The sequence below is a fragment of the Mesocricetus auratus genome, unplaced genomic scaffold (genome assembly GCF_017639785.1).
Source record: "Mesocricetus auratus isolate SY011 unplaced genomic scaffold, BCM_Maur_2.0 Super-Scaffold_100013, whole genome shotgun sequence".
In the NCBI taxonomy this organism is placed as follows: Eukaryota; Metazoa; Chordata; class Mammalia; order Rodentia; family Cricetidae; genus Mesocricetus; species Mesocricetus auratus.
Genome location: NW_024429196.1, coordinates 74,882,672 through 74,905,605, shown reverse-complemented (window position 1 = coordinate 74,905,605; position 22,934 = coordinate 74,882,672). Strand labels below are relative to the sequence as shown.

General features: G+C 57.5%; 1 protein-coding gene and 1 long non-coding RNA gene across 5 annotated transcripts in view; one reads left to right on the top strand and one right to left on the bottom strand.

Moving 5' to 3' along the window:
- Unc5a (unc-5 netrin receptor A) overlaps positions 1-22,934 on the bottom strand; it is a 55,888-nt gene that overhangs the window by 13,358 nt on the left and 19,596 nt on the right. For all 4 annotated transcript variants that reach the window (XM_040756014.1, XM_040756015.1, XM_040756017.1 and 1 more), the window contains exon 2: positions 105-326. In XM_040756014.1, coding sequence (XP_040611948.1) covers positions 105-326 — 222 coding nt within the window. The remainder of the gene's footprint in view (positions 1-104; positions 327-22,934) is intronic.
- Positions 321-2,237, top strand: LOC121143668. Its single transcript, XR_005880973.1, has 2 exons — positions 321-645; positions 980-2,237. It is a non-coding gene; the product is annotated as an uncharacterized LOC121143668 (long non-coding RNA).

The following is a 22,934-nucleotide window of genomic DNA, read 5'->3' as shown; positions in this document are numbered from 1 at the left end:
GATTGAACCGGCCAGGAGACGGCCGCACCTGGTCCTGTTGCCTGCAGGTGCTCCCAGCCCCTCGGGCCAGCTGCCTCCCTCCGGTGAGCGCATCTGGGACTCACCACTGCTGCCATCAGTGCTGCGCTCGGTCACGTGATCCACCTGCCGCACCCACTCCCCATTGCACTTGAAGAAGATCTGGGTGGCGGGCACAGCCTTGCACACCAGCAGCACGGGCTTGTTCTTGACGATGTACACGTCCTCGGGCTCCACCAGGAAGTGGGGAAGCAGGTCTGGGCTGGCACCAGGCGCTGGACTGGCCACCGTGGCACTCTGCTGGGCACCTGCAGGAGGAAGGGCGGAGGTAAGCCGGGGCTTCCGAGACGGGCAGAGGCAGCTGGCATAGCAAAAGGCCGGCTTTGGGCGGGGCCCAGGAATAACAAGTGCGGTTGAGCCACTGGACATTCTTTCTGAGCCTGTCCTCATCTCCAAGTCAGCATAAGAAAGGACACACGGCTTTCTGAAGACGAGGGTGGAGCAGTGAGGCTAAGACAGATTCTGGCTCTCAGGAAGCTGTGGACGTAGGACAGCAATGAGGAGCCTCCGTATTCTCCTAGAAGTGTTGGGATTTGGCCCAGCAGGCCCTCGTCCCAGTAGATCTAGGTGAGGGGGGGGGAGGGCCCCGGCACTTAAGATAGGTGCCATTAAGTACAAGACGAGTGGGAGGCGGGGCATGTGCCCAGAATGTAATCTTGAGCAGCAACAAGCGGGGTGCTGGGTGGACTTACAGTACGGAAGACTGGGGAGGGGTGGGGTGGGGGAGGGCTGGTGAGGCATGATGGGCAGGCATGTCAGGGTGGCCGCCAAGAGTCTTCCTGGAACTTCTAGGACCTGAGCCACTCCCCGTCCATTCAAGAAGACCTGAATATGGGCTTCCTTCTCATTTTAACGCAAACCTAGCGCCATCCCACAAGCCATTCGTTACTCATTTACACAGGTCATTGGCTCCAGGGCACTGGTGGAGGTAAAACCCCCAGAGCAGTCCGATGTGTCTGTCTACCAGCAGGACACCTGAAAGGGTGGGGAAATGCTCACCAGTGCCCCCTGCTGGCCCGGCCAACCCTCAAGGCTGCAGCAGCTCCCACTGACACACAGATTAATAGCAGCCTCTGGGTGTAAAAGTCCCCAGGAAGTACGTTCTGCTCCCCGGTACTGGTGACCTCGGGAGGCTGGGTGAAGTCACCGGCTCTGCATCTGTGGCATGGGGTCACTCCAGTGGCTCATGGGGACTCTGGAGTGCGTCCCTGAGGCTGGCTGCTCTGAGCTGTCCCTCCTCCAGACCCCACTCCTCCGCTGAGGTCTTCCTTTCCCCTGCCGCACACCTGCTCTTCCCTCCCGTGACTGTTTCTGCAGCCACCTCCCCACAACTCTGCAACAGACGCCAAGCACAGGAGCAGTCAGTGAACACAGGGCTGCCCTTCCCAGACCACCCTGTCAGGTTCAGGAACGCGCGAGACAGTTGGAGGCGAATCCAGACTTTTCACTGCCCAGCAGAAGCCCCTCCCCCTAGGGCCCCAGCTCTGGCCCTGCCCTCAGGAAGTGCTCAGGGGGACCCTAAGACCCACTCACTCTGAGTGTGTGTGTGTGTGGGAGGGTGCTGGGGGTTGAACCTAGGGCACCGAGCTTGCTAAGCGCATGTGCTCCACGGCTAAGCTCCACCCACAGCCTTCAGGCCCAGGGAATGCTTCAAGTCTGAGTCTGGCTCACAGATGCATCTTAGGGCTCGTGCAGACTTCTGAGGTCTGGAGAGTGAGGGGGAGCTGCGGGGCGGGGGCAGGAGGCAGTTCTAGAGTGTTGGTGTAAGATGAGTCCTGGTAGGCACGGCAGCCTCTTAAGACATGAGCCGGGACAAGTCATAGCATCTCCGTAGTCCCCAGGACGGCACACATGAATGGCCAAGCCAGCCCCGAGGCAGGGCCCTGGAAGGAGCCCCACAGTTCTTCAGGGCACGTCTCAGTCTGCTTCTGCCTCCCCTCAACTGGCAGAGGCTCAGCATCATACCCGTGCCTGTCTCCGCTCAGGGCTGGATGGGTGCGGGCCCCCTGCGGCGTGTGAGGCAGAGTGGGTGCTCAGGCCTTCCGCCTCCCTATCGATCAGCGCAGCAAGCCCTACTCACGTCAGCCGCCCGTTGAACCCAGCACAATCCCTCATGTCTGCATTTAACTGCTAATGAAAAATAAATGTACTGTGACCAATAAGGGACATAGCTCACTTCTCCAGGGCCTCCGTCACGCCACTCTGCTGTGGCCTCCCTCCCACTTCTGGGGTGAGGGTATGTCTCAGGAGGCCCCAGGGGTACCTCCCAGGCTGTAGCCCTGTCCTCTATCAAGGACACTTATGGGTGAGTAGTAAATTTGGGTCATATCCTTAGGGACAGCAGGGTGCTGTCTGGGTGGTCAGATCTGGCCCCTGTGGCGGGCAGCTGCACACTCTCCCTGTCCACACGTTCCGGAGAGTTCTCTCATCTGAACTACACGCATGCAGCATGGAGAGCCTCAGGCCCGTCACAGTGTGAGCCACTACTCTGTGTTTCCATATGAACCCTCCACTAAGGGTGGGACCCAGCAGTACGAACTCAGACCCAAATGACCTAGGACCCTGGTATGGAGCACCCGAGTTCTCTGGCTGGCCCAGACCTCCCCTTCCCAACTGCCTCAGCCGGACCCTCTGGCTCCACTCTGGCTGTTTGCCTGGCTTGAAGGGGGGTCTCAGGATGGGCCAAGGCTGGCATCCCTGAACATTCCACTCTGGCATCTGACACGCCTCCATCTGGCTGCAGAAGGCCTACTCTTGGGCACTGACTCCCCACCTCCCATGCCCATCTCAGCCTGAAAACTGCACATCTGACGCTCTACACGCAGGGCCTGTCTCCACCACCATGGCAGCTCTCGCCATAGGAGATACAGGCGGGTGGTCAAGACTCTTGTCCCCGCAACTTATCCCCAGTCCTGGTCCCTGCTGTCTGTCTCAATGCTACTTAGTATACCTGCTCATAGTGCAGACCAGGCATGGATGCCAACTGCTCTCACCCCCAGGCTGCTGAGGGCCAACCACAGGTGGAACCTGCCAGGGCACAGTGGGACTTCAGGTGGCCCCTGACGCTGCATGGGGGCAGACACGAGCAGGGCTGGCTGCCACATCTGGAAGTCCACTCAGCCTAGCTCCCTAGGGGCTTCTCCCAATGCGCCCACCTGGGTCCTCCGACCCACACAGGATGAGGCCCAGCAGCCGTCTAGGGGTGGCTGTGAGGCTGTGGTCACCAGGGATTGCAGACTGGGTGTGCAGATGACTTGGCCCTGAAGGACGAGAGGCCCGTCTCTCTCAGGAGAGCTCTCACTTTGTTGGAAGGTGGCATTCCTGTCCACGCTGCTTCCAGCAAGACAGGGGCAACACCCTAGCAGTCCCCTCTCCCCATGTCTTCCTGGGGATGAGGGACGAGCACGTGTGTCTACATGCATGTACAAGTGCGCATACATAGAGGCAGGTGGGGGCCTGAGGGTGGTAGCTACATGTGGAAGAAAACTAGATGAGGTCCCAGGGCCAGCGGCACAAGCAGACAAGAGTCCTGGGTAAGGGGCCTTGCTGCCTCTTCTGTGACCTGAAATGTACACTTGCATTTAGCATACCCAAATTGAGTGCCTGCTGCATGCCGGAGGCCATCCCAGGCTTGGGGACACGGCAGGAGCAGGCAAGAGTCCTCGCCCAGAGGCCTGGGGGAACAAAATCCGGCTCAAGCACTGCCCATACTGGCAGGGGTGTGGGAGGGCAGGGGAGTGACCAGAAAGATGGGGTGACAGGAACCCAGAGGGAAGCAGGCCTCGGGAGGGGACTTTGAGTGGTGTCCCAAATGCCATGGCCAGGCTAGAGTGCTTAGGGTTAAAAAGGGAAGAGCGAGGTCGCAAAGCGGCTGGGCTTGTTTGAGACCAGTGGTCAGAGCAGAAGGATCGGAGGTGTGTGTGTGTGTGTGTGTGTGTGTGTGTGTGTGTGTGTGTGTGTACACCGCAGAGTTGCAGAGGAAACAGGACTTTAGGACCCAGGAGGAACTTGGGGCTTCACTGTCCAGTCTCTGGGAAGACTTCCTGGGCCAGGACATTGTCTTGTGGGAGGGTCTCGGGAGCGGGTGGGCATCCATGGAATGTGGTGCCTGGCCCATTGGGTCCACCTGGGAAGGACCAGGGCAGGAACCTGCTCCTGTGAGGTCTCAGATCCACATACTCACTGTGATTAGTTTAATGGTCAACTTTCCACAATTCAGAGTCTCAATGAGGGACCGTCTAGATAAGGTCATCGGCAGGCACGTCTGTGGGGACTGTCTAGATAAGGCTGTCCGTGGGCATGTCTTTGGGGGCTGTCTAGATGATAAGGTTGTCTACAGGCATGTCTGCGGGGACGTCTATATAAGGTTGTCTACAGGCATGTCTATGGGGGCTGTCTATATAAGGTTGTCTACAGGCACGTTTGCGGGGCTGTCTATATAAGGTTGTCTACAGGCATGTCTATGGGGGCTGTCTATATAAGGTTGTCTACAGGCACGTCTATGGGGCTGTCTAGATAAGGTTGTCCATGGGTACATCTGTGGGAATCGTCTTGACTGCTTACTAACTGATGCAGGAGGATGCAGTCACTGTGGGGAGCACCATTTCCACAGCAGGGCATCCTAGCTGGGCAGGAAGCACGCATTCATGCATTTTCAGCTTGTGACTGGATGCCACGTGGTCAGCTGTTTCAAACTTCTGCCGCCTTGATTTCCTCACAATAATGAGCTGTAACCTGGGATTGTAGGCTAAAGGATCTCCTCTTCCCCAAGTTGCTTTCCGTCTTGGTATTTTTATCACAGCAGAAATGAAATTAGGGCAGTCACCCACCTGAGGATCTATCTATCCCATCCCGTAAGGCTCCTCCCAGGACACAGGCTACATGCAGCATTGTGGGGGGCTTTGACTGCACGCTGTCTCTCGTCAGACCATGATTCCTGTGGGCAGGGGCCCAGGTCTTCCTGGATGGCAGTAGAATGTTTGTTGAATGACTAGATGACCACAATTCTCCCTAAAAAATTAAAAGTCCTGCAAGGTAACCCTTCCTTCTTGGTCTAAGAGAAGATCCAGAGAGCAGGCAGAGAAGCCCACGGGCAGCTGCGGGTGGCACAGGTCTCTCACTGCAGGACGCCAGCTCTGCTCACTGCAGGAGGGACGCCAGCTCTGCTCAGGTGTGCATTGGACGTGTCTGTGTGCAGCTGAGCCCATGACTTTCCTTGCTGCTGTGGGGAGGATGAGCGCTTCCTGTGTATCTCAGAGGCGCAGGGTGGGTGTGAACATGCTTTCAGATGTTTTATTTTTAAAAGCACCACGAAAATATGAGGTGTGATTAATCAAGCTATTAATGAAGTTGCATTTACTGAGTAAGGCCTCATCCCAGCCAGCAGGGTAGGAGGGGTGGGGGCAGGATGTCACCTGGTCTCTCACAGCTGCAGCCAGAAGAGAGCTCTTTCCCCAGCACAGCCAGCCTGCTGATACTTCCTCCCGCCACGGCCACGGCCACGGCCACCGCCACCACTCCTCACAGCCTCCCTGCACCCCCCCCAGGTGGGGAGAAAACAGCCAGGGGCAAGACGGCCAGCTGCTTGTCTGTCCCCTCCGAAATGCAGACTGGGACTGGAGTGTGTGTGTCGGGGGGCTGTGTGCCATCTTTGCCTGCCCCCCCAGTCCTACATGTTGTGCTCCCCCTGCTTTGAGCTGGGGAGCCCCCCAGAAGCTTATCTGTAGATGGTGGCTCTTCACAGGGTCCTCTGGCCTGGGTGTCCCAGCTCCCTAGGCAGTATGGATGCCTAGGCAGGCAGAGAGAAATGCTTCAGGAAAATGTGCTAGGGGTTGAGCTTCCCCTGTGGCCTCACCCCAGGGGACTCCTTCTACGTCAGGTGACATCTTGACAACTTGAAACCCCTCAAGAGCCTGTGCCCATCCTGTTCCAGGCTCTGCCTCTGTCCGTCCGGCATCCTGGCTGACAGCACCTGATTCTCTTCCAAGAAAGCCAAGACTCAGCAGGTCACATGGCTGACCCTACTCCTGGTCCCTCCTGTGATCACCCGGCCTGGCTCCTGGTCCTGTGGATTCCCCCTCTGCAGAGATGGGAGTCTAAGACCTTGGCGAGGATAAGGGGACAGGTTCAGAGCTCTGGGTGGCCCTGGAGTCGCTCTGTGCCTCCCACAGCAGAGGGTCAGCCCCTCAGGCCTTGTCTGTCAGACCAGAGCCAAGCACACAGTGAGGTCTGAAGCAGCAGACTAGAGATGGCCGGAAGGGACAGGTAGACTTCTGGGCAGCGGCTGAGGCCTGGAATTGTACCAGGCCTGAGTTAAAGGTAGGACTGGTTCCTGGCCATAGGGGCCAGTTCTTTCCTTAGCTGAAGCCACCTGAATTGAGGATCCTTTGCCCACCGAGCTATGTACACATCTCCTATCTTCTGGGGGCTTCTGCCCCACCTGCTCAAGCCTGCTCAAGCTTCCCTGCGGCCAAAAATCTTTCCTGACTCCAGACAGCTGGCCACACTCCTCTGAGCTCCCAGACAACAGTCACATTGCCTGTTTTGAGTGTGTAAATGCCCCGAGAACAGTGGCTGAGTGTTTTTCACCTCCTGCCTATCTCCAGAGCCAGACCAATGTCCGACACATAGCAAGCACCCAGAGGGTGTTGAATGAATGCTGAACTCACTGCCTGGAAACGGACCAGAGCCCAGAAATAAAGGGCAGGAAGCAGACAGCGCAGGCTGTAAGAGCCAGCTCTGTTCCCCTTCCAATCAGTCAACAAATCACTGGGAAGAGAAGTGGCTTCCTCAAAAAACAGAAGTAAGCCAGTCCTGGGGAGGCGAAGGCCTTCCTCTAGGGGAGCAGTTTCCAGGCTGCTCCAGGGCGCGGTGGAGACTGCCATAGTGGTACAGGAGCCTGGGGTGGCCCGCAGACAAGCAGGGTTGGAATTCCTTAGGGCTTGAGACAGCTTCAAGAGCTCTGTCAATTATTGTTTTTTAATTCTGTCATGGAAGCTCAACTATAAAGGCCTAATATACAAGGACACATACATTCTAGGAGGAGGGGGAGGAAGTGGGGAGGTGTGGAGAGAAAACATAGGCAGAAGTGCAGGAGACATGGGTAGCAAGTCCCCTGCCCCCTGCAGGCCACAGGGCATATGAAGAGCTGTGGGGTTCCAGGTGTCAGCTCAGAGCTGTGAACTTGTCTGAAAGTGAGGACAAGGTCCCAGAAATGCACTCCAGGAACCTTTACAATCCCTAGAAACCTGGAAACCCTTGGCACTGCCCACCAACCGCGTCCCACAGCCTGGCTGCAGACCCCATGCCACCTAGAAAGAGCCGCATCTCCCCATCTGTGAAAGGACACGCAGTGGTGACCCCACAGGAGGAGGCAGGGTCGGAGCAGTGGCCCACTGGCCACCTGTCCCTCCAGCTGTGGCTCCCAGCCCCACAGGACTCCCTGGGGACAGGTCAGCATCCAGGCTCTGGCGATAATGGCGGTCACGCACAAAGAAGTGCTGGGAGGGGACAGACCTCATGGTGTCTCAGAAGGTACGGCTGTCCCCAACCTGCTCTCAGACACATGCCTGCACACGCTGTGGTTTCCATGGTAATACATGTATGAAAGTGTCACAGAAGCCGAAGCCACCTTCCCAAGACGGGAGGAAAGTCGCCCTCCTCCCCGGTGGGCTCCCTGGACACAAGGACAGCCACAAGCACGGAAGACAAGCAGGCACACAGGACTGTGGCACCTGGACCGCTCCGAGGATGGACTAGCCACACACCCCGCGTGTCATCTGGGAGTGTGCTGCACTCCTGACCGCTTCCTGCTGCACACAGGAGACCAGCCACACACCCCGCAAGCAGCCGACAGACAGGTGGTCACAATATAGACGCTTCCTCAGCCTGGCTCTGCGGTAACCACCCCTCCCCCTCCACCCCTGCTTCTCACACCCACCAAACCTGCCCAGCACCGACCTTTGCCCTGCTCCGTCTGTAGCTCATTGCCCGCTCTCTTCCCATGGCTGCCCCTCTTAGACCCTCAGCCTTAGCTCTAGTGTCACCTCCTCTGGCTGCACGGTGACCACTGCTAGCCTGTTTCCCGATCAGACACCTGCCACAGCCTAAGGCCCACCGGCAGCATCCGTCCAGCACCAGGCAGGGCCTGGCAAGGAGTAGGTGTGCCGTGTTCAACGGACTAACTCAGGGGCTCCAACTCTATCCAGCACCCACCCTTTGAGTGACATGGCTGCCACCACTAGGAACCCTCAAGCCTGCAAGCAAAGGGGACTTGGAAACTCTGGAGGACAGAGGACTGCAATGGGGGACAGGCCCCTGGGCCCTCCTCAGGACCCCCTGCCCTCGCCCAAGGGGCCTTGCCTCAGGCCTGAGAAATAGTTAATAAAACTGAGGTCTAAATAAGCATTTGATTAACAAACGATAAAATAGCTATTGTGTCCCTGAATTAAGCTGTAATTGTGGTTGATAATTGGCTGGTTAGAATTTAATAAGCTACAATTAAATAGAATGGAATCCGGGGTAATTATGTGGTCACAGAGCCCAGGGAAAAGGGGGGAGGGGGAAGGAGGCCTTTTCCTGCTTTGACTTTGCCGATGGCTGTGGCTGTGGGCCTCCTCCTAGCCTGCATGGCGGTGGAGACGGCCATGGCATGCGTGCCTGCGTGCAGTGAGTCCTCCTCCACCTGCCGCCTGGTCTCTTGTCACTACTTGGTGCAAGGCAGCACACGAGCCTTGCCAGGCAACGGCAGCCTCGGCTGAAGGACACGAAGGAACGGCTGGCAGAGCTCCCCGCAGGGCACGAGGCCAGGAGGGTGCTGGGGACATCACAGAGGAGGGAGGCAGGCCAGAGGAGAGGGAGTCCTCTTGCCTGTCTAGTGAAGAACCGGGCTCACAGTGGGAGAGCACCCATCCCAGGTCTCACAGCGAGCCCCTGCAGAGCAGGGTATTCTCGCACAGCCTTGTGGGTCAGCAGACTGGAGGCTGCCCGCCCCGGTCAGCACCCAAGCCTTCCCCAGTCTTCGTCCGTGACCTTCGCCAGGTAAACTTACGAGCGAAGAAAGGATGTCAGTGCTTCCAAAAAATGTGGCCACAGTCAGGTGTGGCTGTCCCACCCCAGCCAGGTGTGGCCCCCGGCAAACTCGCAGGGCTGATGGATGGCTGCTGCCTGCGCGGCTGTTTATGAGCCCATCGGCGGTTTTACAATGTTGCCGGCAGTTAATTTAATTAAAGACCCCGTCCTGGATGTGACGGCGTTTCATATCTCACTGGCTTAACGGAGCTCGGCCAGGCTCAGCTGCAAGTGGCTCTGGGGCTGGACAGGACTGAAGGCTGGAGACACAAGGTGGGTCGCAGACATCAGCCCGGGGTACTGCGAATTACTGCGATCGCAGTCACCCAGTACTCCCTGACAGTCACAACGCACTGCCGCGCATTCCAACCGCACAAGGGTTCCAGGAGGCAGAGACCTATTGTTTCCCTCTGCAGCTTAAGAGGCGAAGAAATAAATGACTGATGTCCAGGGCAGGGAAGGGCCAACGATTCTGACCACCCAGGCAAGTGTCCCACCAGGGCAGGAGTGGTCAGCAAATCTTGCTGCACACAGTGTATGGAGCATGGCTAGGCTCAAGTCTTGCCCCAGGGGAGTGACCTAGTCACCATGGCAGGAAATCCTGGCATGGCCTCCCAGAACCACATCCTGCGATGGCCCATCCTTTAGCATCCGTGGGCCCACTGTCTGCCTGAGCCACGCCCACACCAGCACGATGACCCTGTGACCACAGGAGGTCTCCAGCTAACCAGTGCTCCAGTTCTCAGAAGTTAAGTTCTTTTGTTTTTTGTTTTTTTGGTTTTTTTTTTGAGACAGGGTTTCTCTGTGGCTTTGGAGGCTGTCCTGGAACTAGCTCTTGTAGACCAGGCTGGTCTCAAACTCACAGATCTGCCTTCCTCTGCCTCCCAAGTGCTGGGATTAAAGGTGTGCGCCACCAACGCCTGGCTAGAAGTTAAGTTCTTGACCCCACTCCTAATACAGGAAGCAGGGAGGAAACCAGACACTATGGCGGGCCCAGCTCCTCCCATGGCTTCCCAGCTGACCTCCCGGCTCCTGACAATGAGCACATTCCAAGTCAGCCTGGGGGCTCCTGACGGTCTTCTCCCTGCAACCTCAGCTGTAACCACAGTGCGGTAACCTCAAAGGGCAGAGGCCGGCTCCTCGAGCTCCTATGCTATCTGGTGCAGGCCCAGCCTGGGCAAGCCTGCATCCTACAGGGCACCCACTCACTCCCAGCCCCATGAATTCCCGAGTCATGTGACCTCCTGTGGGCTATCCCTCCTGGGCATGTGAGGCTTGTTCTTGGGCCCTCCGTGGGCTGTCAGAGGCCAGCTGTGCAGGTGGTCTCCTCCATCAGACCGTGTGCCTGTACACGAGCTGGAGTCATCAGAGAGGAAGGAGCTTCGGGTGAGAAAATGCCTCCATGAGATCCAGCTGTGAGGCATCTTCTCAATCAGTGATCAACGATGGAGGGTGCAGCCCATGGTGGGTGATGCCACCCCTGGGCTGGTGGTGCTGGGTTCTGTAACAAAGCAGGCTGAGCAAGCCATGGGGAGCAAGGCAGTTAGCAGCTCCCCTCCATTGCCTCTGCGTTGGCTCCTGCCCTGCTTGAGTTCCTGTCCTGACCTCCTTCATCGATGAGCAGCAATGTTCAAGTGGGAGCCAAATAAACCCTGTCCCCCTCAACTTGCTTCCTCAACAGCGTGTCATCACTGCAATAGAAACCCTAGGACAACACCCGCCAAAGGCACACCCATGTCCTTGCCACCTCTTCTCAGCGGTGTCCTGCTTAGGGACTAGAATGTGGAGGCCAATGACAGCCGTCCCCTCTGCCCTACCCGGCTGTGTTGATCCTGTGAGGGTCAGAGGGGTGGGACTGAATCTGGGATGGCCCAGAACTCTGCTGGAGAGAGAGGTGGAGAGCGTTGTGTCCACCCCAGGGTCAGCTCAATCCAGCAACTGCCACCACTCAGGCAGGGTGGCTGAGAAGCTGGGAGGCCACACTGGCGTGGAACCTCCCACAGCAAAACGTTGACAACTGATTTAAACATTTTAGGCATCGTGCTGGCCAAACAAGCTGGCAGGCCGAAGCAGAACTAGACAATGCCCAAGGTCTCTCAACTTTACAAATTAGGGTCACAGCAGGGCAGGGTCCCTTCCGAGACCATGAGCCTCTGCCACACCCCCCCCGGCTCTGTTACCACTCCACGGCTCAGCTTCCTGACCCCAGCTCTCCGGGACAGAGCTCACCCTCCCTGGACCTGCTCTCTCAGCCTCCAGTGGATGCCCTGATGCCAGGCAGCGGCGGGGACACATCTGCCATCCACAGGTGCCTGGAGCTTCATTGGGATCAACTGGTGTCCACCTTTACCTGAGGACTGAGACACTGTCCCTTCTAGAGGCTGAGGGGCCCCAAGAGCCACGTGATGCTCTCTTTCTGGGGAATGAAGAGGCAGCGAGCCTTCAGCCTGGGCTTCCAGCTGCAACCGAGGAGTCAGAGGCTGCTGCAGGCAGGGAAAGAGGAGTTGGGGACCCCAGAGGAGGAGGGAAGGAGCCCAGGGCCTGGCTTCAACTGTCAAGCTGGGAAGAGGGTGTCTGACCATGGCCATCACACCCTTGACAATATAGTAATGAGCCCTCACCCCATTTTAATTATCGGCTGTCCAAATAATTACCAGCTTGTTTCTTTCACTTAAGGGCTGCCGTACTTTTTTCTCCTAATATTGATTTCTGTGTTTTCCTGGTTGGTTCATTATCTTTCCTACCCCTTTAATAGGCTCCTGAGGTCTTGGGCGGAGAACACTTGGCTGCAGGAAGCAGAGAGAGGGAGCTCAAGGGAACATGGAGAAGGGAGAGAAATGAGCCAACCCTTACTGTGGGGCCTGAGGTGAACCACTGCCCTCTCTGGGCCTGCAATCCCAGAACCCTCACTCCCACCACACCCCTCTCTCATTTTGATGCAGTCAGGGTGGACTTTCTTTCCTTTTTTCTGAGACAGGATTTCTCTGTGCTGTCCTGGAACTCACTTTGCAGACCAGGTTGGCCTTAAACTCACGTAGATCCTCCTGCCTCTGCCTCTGAGTACTGGGACTAGAGGCCTGCGCCACCACACCTGGGAAGAATGTTTTAAAAAGAAAGGAGGGAGGAGGGGGTGGCAGGGCTGATGTGTCCTCCTTGTCAAGGGCCCCTAGAGGGACAGGCAGAGACAGAGTCAAGGGAAGGAATGGAGGGCTTTGGGGAGTGGGGCAATGGGGTCCAGGAGGCTTTGGGGGTGGAGGCCTAGCTTTCTCCTGGCCCTCAAGAGACTCCACCCCTCCCTGGGTCTGTCTCCCATCCTTGGCTTCGGCCTCACCTTGCTTGCCATCACCATGGAAACAGGCGATGCTATGATGTCACATGGTTGCAGAAGAGCAGCCCCTTTCTCTGGTTTGGGGGTGGGGCAGAGCAGGGGAAGGGAGGGTCAGGGTCTCTTTTGGTGAAACTTTAGAACTTTCTAGAAGAGGTCACGCGCTCTTTAGTAAATCGCTAATAACTGTATGAATATTTAAATCTTAATAGAAACCTGCAGTGAGACCCCGCCCCCCATGTGGGTATTTATGGCTGTCGGGCTGGAATATATAAAAGCTGGCGTCAGTCTGGTTGAACCACTGTTACGATACGGCTAAATGGGTAATCGGGAGTGAGAGGCGCGATCTGTGGATATAAATTACCTACAGTAAACTCAGGGCATTCACGGAGAGTTTATTATCAATTATCTCTTGCTTGTCCCCCTTAAAACGAACTTTAAGTATATTAATGAGGAAATTTACAGGTCTTGATGAAATGGGGGAAGTGCAAAGTGACTGAGCCCCTCCCCCCCCAGCTTGGCCACCCTGGGACACTCGGCATAGTGGGTCCCAGCTGGGTGTGGCCACTGTGCAAAGTCCCTGCTCTTCCACCTGTCTCCCAACCCTTTTCCCAGAGGGTAGCACGGGGTGGGGGTGGGGGACAGCTTCAGTAACACAACTGTTTGTTCAGCCAACAGTTCCCACCAGGGCCAGCCGTGTGCAGACAGTCGGCTTCAGAGACTGAGGGCAAGGAGACCTTCATCTGCCCCCTCGGCACAACGTGGGCACTGCCATCGGAGCGGCACAAATGGAGTGTGGCGGGGGATGGGAAGGCAGGGGAGGGAGAGAGAGAGAGAGAGAGAGGTCAGCTCTCCTCCCAGGCTTGGAAGCTGCTCCCAGGGGAAGCCAGGGGCAGAACCTTTGTGTATCTGTGTAACCATCCTGCTCCTCACCACGTCTGCCCCCCTGAGATGCACTCCAGACACAGGCTGGCTTGCTTCAAGGTCGGCTTGACCTCCTTCTGGTCCAATTCACCGCCGCCCAGCAGCCCTGGCTCCCTCAGGACCACAGCACCAGGACTGCTCACTCTCCCTGCTGTCCTTGGCTTCTCCTGACACCAAATGAGGTGCTGGGCCCTGAGTGGTGGCTTGAGATTGCCATGCAGGGCAAAATCCGGTTTGATCCTCTCTCTGGAGCCCGCCCAGTGGTGGGAGACGGACACTGGCCAGACGGGCAGAGTGGCGAGTCTAAGGTTGTAGCCCTTGTCACTCACTGTTGGCTCAGGGACAGTGCTGGTGGCAGCAGCAAATCTGGGTGCTGTGGGCAGGTCCCTGCAGAAGGCACCGCCACAGCACAAGGCTCAGGGGCCTGAGGGGATGTCCTTCAGTGTCAAAGCACTGCTCACTGGAGTTTTGCCCCCCACCCTGGGTCTGGGTCCTTCTGAGGCGTCTCTGCCCCCGCCTGCTGAAGGCGCTCTAGGTCTGACTGCTCCCTGGGGCCCCTCGCTCCCTGGGGCCCCTCTACCTTGCCCTCTCTTTGCACCCACAGAACAGTGGGCTTCACAAGGGCCCCAGAGCAGGACACTTCCCCTCAGCCACCCTGTGGCTGCCCAGGAGTGGGGGTGAGGGGTGTGTGATCAGCTTCTCACTCGCAAAAGGCACCATCCTGGCTGGAGCCCTGCCGGATGTGGCTCCTGGTTTATTCTTCTCCTGTCCTTTCGCAGCCGCTGAGCCTCTGCTCTCCCGGCTCAGTTGTACCTCAGGGCCTTGGCTTCTGCTGAGCATGCTTCCACACATGTGGCCACTACACTCCGAACTTCCTCAAGAAGCCACCCCCCCAGTCCACTTGCCATGCTTTAGTGCCCACCTTCTAGTGGGATCTCTGCTGAGCTTGTTTTCTTTGCTGTCTGCCTGCCTGACTCACTTGCAACATGGCCAGGCAACCCACAGGTCCTCCGTCCATGCTGCCACGGGAACCCCAGGCCCTGTATGGGCTGCGGGGGCAGTGTTGGTGGGCACATCAGGCTGGCTACTGCAGAAGCAAGGGCGTGACACCTGGTGACAGTGTCACTGGTGGCCACGCCGCTGGATATGGGAGAACAGAGAAGGGACAAGGCCCACGGAAAGGGTGACAGTGTCCCACGGTGGCAGGTGGGAGGCTGCCCTACCTAGCAGGCCCCGGAGAGGGGGCGTGTCTGCCTCCTGGCCCAGGTCTGAGGCTAGGTGAGGCAGAGCAGAGATGACTGTCATTCCCGGCTCAGTTGACTGAGTAGAAAGCAGGGCAGTGGGCATAAATAAACAGCCTACGGTGCACTGTGCGGGGAGGCGAGGAGGGGCTCCTCTGGCAAGCTGCGGAGGCGCCAGCCCGCTCTGCTGCGGACCCTGCGTGTAACGGCCCGCCAGCTGAGAGCACAGGTCAGCGAGTCCACAGCCGGCACCCAGGTCTGATGCCAAGAACGCTAGTGGATGGGGTAAGCCTCTGAGCCCAGTGCCGGCGGTGCCTAACTCCAGCTGGAGAGCAGCAGGCGTGGCGCCTTTGCCCAGGGGTTGCAGCCCACTGGCGTCAGGCTGGGGGTCCAGCCGACATAGGACCAGGCAGCCCCACACGAGCCTTGCCTTTCTACGTCTCGCTGAGGGAGTGAGGGGACCTCATCCAGGGCCGTGTCCCCTGACTTAGGTGCAGCAGTCTGCCCACCGGATCTCCACAACCCGTCTGGAGGCAGTGGGCACCAGCTGAACCCAGAACTTTTCAGTGCCCTCCTAGCTCTGTCTGGACACTTCAATGTCTCTGCGTGGAAATCACCCATCTTTCTGCTGTCTCGGGTGAGCACAAGGAGGACCCCGGAGAGCAGAGTCATGCTGCACGGGGCGAGTTAGACCTGCAGTCATGACATGGAAGAGGACATCCCACGGCTGGCCCACGCCCTAGTGTCCCCTGGGATTCCAGGATCTGTCCTGAGGATCTGCCAGCTCCTAGGGCTCGATCTGTCTTCTGACATTTCAATCACCTTGAACCTGAGTTTGGCTGTGTTTATTTTAAAAGTGCCTTATCCACCCCACGCCATTATGCGGCTCATGGGCTTTAAGTCTCTCCAGCCTGCACCCCATTCCAGCCTCAGGGCCTCCCTCCCCCCCCTCCCCACACCCCCACCTCCTGTCTCTGTAAACACTCCGCTCCTCTGTGCCTATAATTAGCCCCAAATAGAATAATTCATAACAAACTTTATTTCTTGTGGCATCTTTCTTGCTAATGTGTCACTGAGCACCTCACAGCATCAGCAGGAGGGAAGCCAGTCTCCGGGGAGGATGGCTGAGAACCGTGCCCCCCCTAGCCCCAGCAGACACACATCCTGCGACACCTGCCTTTTCTAGAACATCACAGAAACGGGCATACGTAGCACGCAGCTTTTGTGTCTGGCTTCGTCCACAGAGTCCTGCACCTGCCAGTCCCCTGGGGCTGCTCTCTGAACACACACCGGACACCTTTCTGTCGCTGGTCAGTCACGATGCGGGTGGGTGCTGCGCACCCGATCATCCTCCCGGGGTCTTTGACAAGCAGCCCCTGCCACCCCAGACCTTTGTTTCTCCGGGAGCGAGGCTGCTAGGGCCCACAGTAGACACGCTGAATTAGCAGGCGACACTGTCTCTGCCATGCGCCCTGCCGCTATCTACCGTGACGTCTCAAACGCTTCTCCCGACAGCTTTCACTTACTATCCCCATTCTGCAGATGACAAACTACAGCCGGTGCCGGGTCACACAGGGCGGGATGCCGTGGAGCCAGACAGCCTGTGCCCTAAGCCCTCTGCTCTGCTGCCACCCACGGCTTCTCTGGGCTCAGTCCAGAGTGAGGCCCTATAGTGCCGGTTGGAGCTGTGACCCGGACGCTAGAGACCCCAGTGCCAGCACACTTCAGACCCTGCCATGTCCCGGCCTGGCAGTGACATCCACAATCGCCTTCGTCACTAAGGACCTCTATGGGTAGAAGGAAGTAAATTAGAGTCAACCCTGGGTGCTTGCTACGAGCTCTGAACCCCAACATTACAGGCTCAACTAAGGAGTCAGAAACCGCTTCTGGTGTTCCCACAGCCTGGCAAAGTACGACCATGTCCCCACTCAGCCGAGTCTCGCCCCCGTTTCTGGTGAAGAAAGGGATGGGGCGGCTTAGCTAGTGAGGAAACAACCAGACAGTCAGCGTGCGGGGTGTACGTAGCTCTGCTCTGTGTGGTCAGGGGGCCACGGGGACAGGTCTCCCCACTGGAGCCGCTTGCCCCACACGGAAGAGGTTCCTTTGAAGTTGGCCTAGACTCAGTCAGTCCTCTTGGTTGAGAGTCAGGGAACAGACAAGTGGGGAGGCTGGCTAGGTGAAAAATACTTCCTGTGCCCTTACAATCAGCCCCCTCTAGGAAATGTTCCCGGGACTCCCAGGACAGAGAAACCACAAAGTAGCCACTGCCAGCCAGGCATGAAGCAGCAGCCCCTAGACGGGTCCTCCCTAGGGGAGGAGGAGGGGAGGAGGTGGGTCACCCCCCTTTGGGTCCCAGGAGTGAGTGAGGGTTCTTTAGGGAGGCTGTCAGACTGGTTGGTGGGAATGAATAATGGTTCCTGGTTCTTGTACCCTGTGCCCCGACTCACTACCCAGCTCCTGCCTCCACACCCTTCCCAACCTCCCTCCAAAGCCTGAGCCCCTCCCTTCTCCCCTCCTACATCCAGCTCCTCCCTTCCCTTAGACCCACAGGCTCCCCGCCCCCATACTCTAGTGACACCGAGGTGCAGCTCCGTGGAAGCAGGAAAAGGAGCCCAGGGTGCCTTAGCCTCACCCCACAGCGCCTCTCTCTTGGTTCCTCCACTGAGCCTTCTCCAAATGCCTCTGCCTCCTCCATGCACCCCCCCCCCGTCACCTGTCACATTTATACTGACCCCTGCTAGTCCGTTTCAAGGGCAAGAACTCTACTCCCAGGCCAGAGCAAGCCCAGGCTGCATGATCTGGGCACAGCACAGCCCTCCACTCCCTGACCAGAGGTCTTCTTGGGGTGCAGGGGTGCTGGCATCTCAGTCCACTGGGCCAGTGTGACCGTGGCCACCCATCGCTCCAGCCCTGCGATGCATGTCTGCTCTCCTCGTTACCTGCAGACCTTGTTGTCACAAGCTGGGGTTCCTGGCTCTCAGTGGGGCCTCCTCTGACACCCCCATGTCTAAGTAACCCGGCTTTCCCCCCCGACTCACTGGAGATGTGCTAGGTGATTTGGAGGATGTGGCAAGGGTGGGGACACAAGAGAGGGACATCCAAGCCAAGCGCCGTGGAAGCAGAGACGGTGGCAAGAATGAGCTTGTATGGAGAACACGGGCTATCAGCAGGTAGGGCGGCCGGACACAGCAAGTCAGGCCGGGGGCAGAGAGGGGGCTGCAGGCTCAGTTACTGGATGCCTTTAGCTGCGTCCCTGGCCTCCGTCTCTCTTTTTCTCCCCACACAGCAGCTCCATTTTCTTGGAGGGGTCTGCCACTGTTCCCTAATTAGTTTCGACGAAACTGTGACTTGAGAGTTCCAGGATGCATCCTGATTGCCTCCAATCAACTGCGTCTCTTGTCTTGGGAATGGCAATCGAGTTGAGTGGGCCTAGAAAATAGCGAACGGAGTCCTAGGAGTGGGAAGAGAACCGAGGGCTGGGGCTGCAGCAGCCACCCTGTCACCAGACGGCACGGAGGGTCTGGGGCTGAGAGAACAGTCCGGAGCGGCTGAGCCTGTGGACCAGGTTTCTCTAGTCAGCCATGCCCTCGGGCTTCTCAGCGACAGGAGTCAATGATACCCACTCACTGTTTAAGTCTATTGGAGTTGAGTTTTCCATCACATTGCAACCAAAGGATTCTTAACTGAGAATCCAGTTTGGCTAGAAAATGGAAAACATGAGCAGAGAGACAAGAGATGAACCTGGCGAGACAGAGCGGAAAGGATCTTGAATGACAGGTTATTTCTCCAGGCACCGGGGAGCCGGAGGCCTTCTTAGCAGGCTTCCTGGTGTCTCAGTATGAGCGTCACTGAGTCCTGGCCTCCAACCTCAGTAGCCCCCTGACCCCCCTGACTAGCCCCCTGACCCCCCTGACTAGCCCCCTGATCCCCTCACTAGTCCCCTGACCCCCTCACTAGCCCCCTGACCCCCTCACTAGCCCCCTGACCCCCTCACTAACCCCCTGACCCCCCCTCACTAGCCCCCTGGCAGTCAAGCACTAGGACCAGGTTTGCTAAGAAAGCTTGGAAACAGTATTAGTGCTTTTTTAATTCCTGTAACATAATACTGGAGACAAGCTAACTGTATAAAGGAAAGAGGTTTACTTAGTTCTCAGTTTTGTCTTTGCATTACTGAGACTGAACTCGGGGCGTTGCACTTGCTAGGGAAGCATTCTGCCATGGAGCTTAACCTCCCCACCCCTTAGCCCACGGACTGTGGAGGTTGAAAAGCCTCCCTGGTTCAACCTCTGGTGAGGACCGCATGGAAGCTGGCATCTCGGCAGCAGACGTGTGCCTGGGAACGAGAGGGCTGGTCACCAGACAGAGCCAGACGTTGGGGAGGGCCAGGCTTGCTCTTACAACCAGCATATGTATGTGGGAACTGAGGGGCTGTGCATACTCCTTAAATCTCACCTGAGGGCAGAATCTCCTACACACCAGGAACGCCCCCAGGTCCACCTCGATATTCCTTCACCGCACCGAGAACCAAGCCTCCAGCTTGTGAGTCACTGGGGGAAACGAGCCATAACCAACGCAGCAGCCACTTTGCCTGGGGCAAGATCTGAGAATTCCAGTGGCCGGCTACGGGACGGGACGGGAGTCCCCACCCACAAAGGGAGCTCCACACGGGACGGCCCTCTTCAGTAGCGCTCCCCTTTGAAAATGGGTAAGTGAATCCTCCAGAGAGCTTTTAGGGGAGGTGGTGGGGACCCCACAGGAGCTAGCGGAGGTCACGGCTGGCCAAACACAGCTCTAACGAAACCGGCTTTAAGAATGTGAGGCATGGGGAGCTGTCCACGGGCTGAACCACTGTCCAGGGCTGAACTACTGTCCATGGTACTAACGCGCCAGTCATGCCAACTTCTCAGCCACTTGGCTCGCTCTGTGGCTGCTTGGGAAGAAGTAAAAGCGTCTTAGGACCCTGGGTGGGGAAGCAGACTCCGTAGCCTTTCCATCCTGCTCATCCCTCTCCCAGAAGGCCTTCTGCAGAGGCAGATAGCCTGGCAGAGGCCCAAGCAGCCTGCTTCCTCTTCATGACCATGCCTCCGTCCCAGTGTCTAAGCTTTCCAGGGCCGCAGGGCCCTGAAGGGCTCAAACACCAACCCGGTCCAGCAGCTGTGCTGGGGGCCCTGGAGAAGCAAGCCAGGCAGAGACAGGCACTGTGGGGGGGGGCAGCTGGACAGACAGCCTGCATGCCAGCAGCCGTCCCCGGAGGGCCTGGCAGGTGACTCCAGTCTCCACCATCTCACGGGGCCTGTGCTGGACAGCAGTGTACAGAGCTTTTCCTGTGATGCTAAGGGCAAGGGGCTGGCACTGTTGAACGTGGGGCTACAAAAATCCACGGCTCAGAGCTGGAGCACCGGTGCTGGAGCACCGGTGGGGAGGAGGGGAGGACAGGCTCAACATGGGTGCTTGAGTGTCGGTGTGGGGGGTAGGGGTAGGGGGGAGGTGTCTCCAAGCAGGAGTGGGCTGTGAGAGGGAAAAGAGCCGTGTCCCGTGGCAGACTTGCATACAGATGGGGCTAGCAGGTGGTCATGGCTGCCCAGGCATCTGACATGTGGAGGGGACTTCCTCTATGATATCATTTTCATGGGGCAGAGGGCCCCTCACACTCTAATTTTGCTCAGGAACCATTCTGGTTCTGCAATCCACCAACTTATCTAAACCCTTCTGGAAGCAATTTATATTTCCAGCCCGTATCACCTCTAGGGGAAATGATTTTCAAAGTCTGTTCCCCACCGAGTACAGCAGGATTTCCTGTTATTGGTTTTAAACCTGCCTTCTCCTGAGCGTGGCTGGGGGCCGGGGTGGGGAGCGGCTGCCTGTGAGGCAGCAATTTAGCCAAGACCCTTCTCGTTGGTTTTATAGACTTCTCCCGTGTTTTCTCACTCTTATTCCTGAGCTTGTTCCAGGTGGGCCAGGGTGACTTCATAACAACTGGTCCCCTTTCCACCTCTCTCTCTCTCTCTCTCTCTCTCTCTCTCTCTCTCTCTCTCTCTCTCTCTCTCTCTCTCTCTCTCTTTCTCTCTGTCTCTCTCTCTGTCTCTCTGTCTCTCTCTCTCTCTGTCTCTCTCTCTCTGTCTCTCTCTCTCTCTCTCCCTCTGTCTCTCTCCTCCCCCCCCCCCCCATAGCTTTCGGTAACTTTACCATTCCCTGCATCATATCGTCTCTGAGATTTCAGTGCCTCCATTCCACAGATGTGCAAACTGAGGATCTGTGACTGAACACCGCTTCCCCGGAACTCTGACTGGCATGCCTCTAAGAAACAACCGCAGTGGGCCACATTTCAGGGTACGGTCACTCTCAGCCCTGCGATGGGGGAGGGGCGTGGATGACTTCTCCAGCTCCCTTCCCATCACCATCCAGCTCACTGCCGTCCTTATGGGCCCCAGGCTCTCTCCACCTAGACAGCCTCCACACCACGACCCCAATCCAAACTCAGTGCCGCCTTCTGCCCTACCCAGTGCCTTTCCAGTTAAGACCTCCCTAATGCCATCTTCACCAGGGTGGCATTTCACCATCACTCTAAAGAGCTGAGATGTAACTGTAAACGCCATCATTTTACATGCATAAACTATCCCAGATCTTTTATTTAAATGCAGAAACAGACAGACAGACAAGCAAAGATGAGCTCTGATTCTGTCCAAAAGCGTATCTCCTACTTCTCCAAGAAGGTTGGTTCGGCCTCCACATCTTCTTTTCTTCCTTTCGTCAGTCCTGTCTCGACGAGGAAACAGCTGCTTCACACTCCGGATGAATCCATCTCTGAGACTTTTCTTTTGCACAGGGGTGCCTCCACGCTCCTGCTCGGGTGTACATGTAGTTACAGTCATCTCTACACCTCCCTCCTCCCTGCTCAGCCGCACACCTGCACGTCGCGAGGGGTTCGGAGCTGTCCTCTGCCGAGTTCAGTGACCTCTGACAGGAGGGAAGAGGAGGGAGCCAGGCAGGAAATGCCAGCGTAGGAGAGAAACGCATGAGAGGCTGAGGAGCATCTGCAACTGCTGGAGAGCATCAGGGCTCTCCTGAAAGTTGCACCTCAGGGGCTAGGGAATCCTGGCCACCAGTAGGGGGCCCGGTGGCCCCACCCAAGAGCATTTGTAGGGGATGTGCATACTGCACTGGCCAGTGGCCACTGTTGACAGGGGACAGACATGACTGGCAGGAGTCCCTGAGCCCCATGGGAGGGCTGGCTTCTGGAGCCGGCAGTAAGGTCACCTTCACCCATGGGTGCGTTCAGCCCGGTGCCTAGGGCCAATGTCCACTGCTAGGTTGACAAGTCAGCAAGGCCCCATCCTCGGGCTCAAGTGGTGTGTGAGGACACCTGCCATCCCTAGCAAGTCAAGCCAATCCCGGCAGTCCTTGGCAGTGCTACCTACAATGTGAGGGGCTTGCCCATGGCAACTGGGATTTCTGAACATTTCCGTGAGGTGCAGTGGCTCCCCGAAGCCCCAAAGAGATGGTGACTCCTCCCAGCCACGGCATGCAAGTGCCAGAGAGGGCCCACACACGACTGTCCCCTGCACCCTCGGTCTGCCTTTTGGCTGCTGCACTGCCTACTGTCTCTCCTCACCACTGGCGCCAAGGCCCAGCCTGACAGCAGCTCTGGCCTGGAACACTGAGGCTGCTCCCTGGGGAGCCCTGACAGCAAACACACATCTCTGCAGGGACCTGGGAGGGGGGCAGACACTGGAAAATTGAATTGTAATCAGGGACTACATCTCCCAGCACTTGGGGACAGCTTCTCTCAGAGGCTGGGGTGGGATGGGCTCACAGGGACACAGGTAGAGGGGTGGAGGGACGAAGGGGGAGTAGGGATGGGGGGGACAGGACTGGAGGGGAGAGACTATTTACCCAGCCCACCAAGCCCGTCCCTAGCAAACTGCTACTGCTTGTGGCTCTTACATCGGGTCTCTCTGGCTCCCCCTTTCCTCCTCTTCCAGCATTTTTCTTCCCCTCAGGGTCCACAGAGGAGAAGACTCAATAGAAAGATCTGTAAATGAATGGCCCCTCCCCGGCCCCGGGGAGTGTATTAGAGGCTGAAGTGATGGCCAAAACGGGACAGTAATCCAAGGAAGACAGGGAGACGAATCAGGCAGGCCAGGCCACTAATGCCATCCATGCATCACAACAGGGTCTGGGAACAGAGAGCCACTTCTCAGCCACAGACAGGACAGGGACGGAGGAAAAGCGGCGAGGGGACCCTGCCTAGCTCCTTTGTTCTCTTCTGCATGCCCAACAGCGTGTGGTTATTTCAT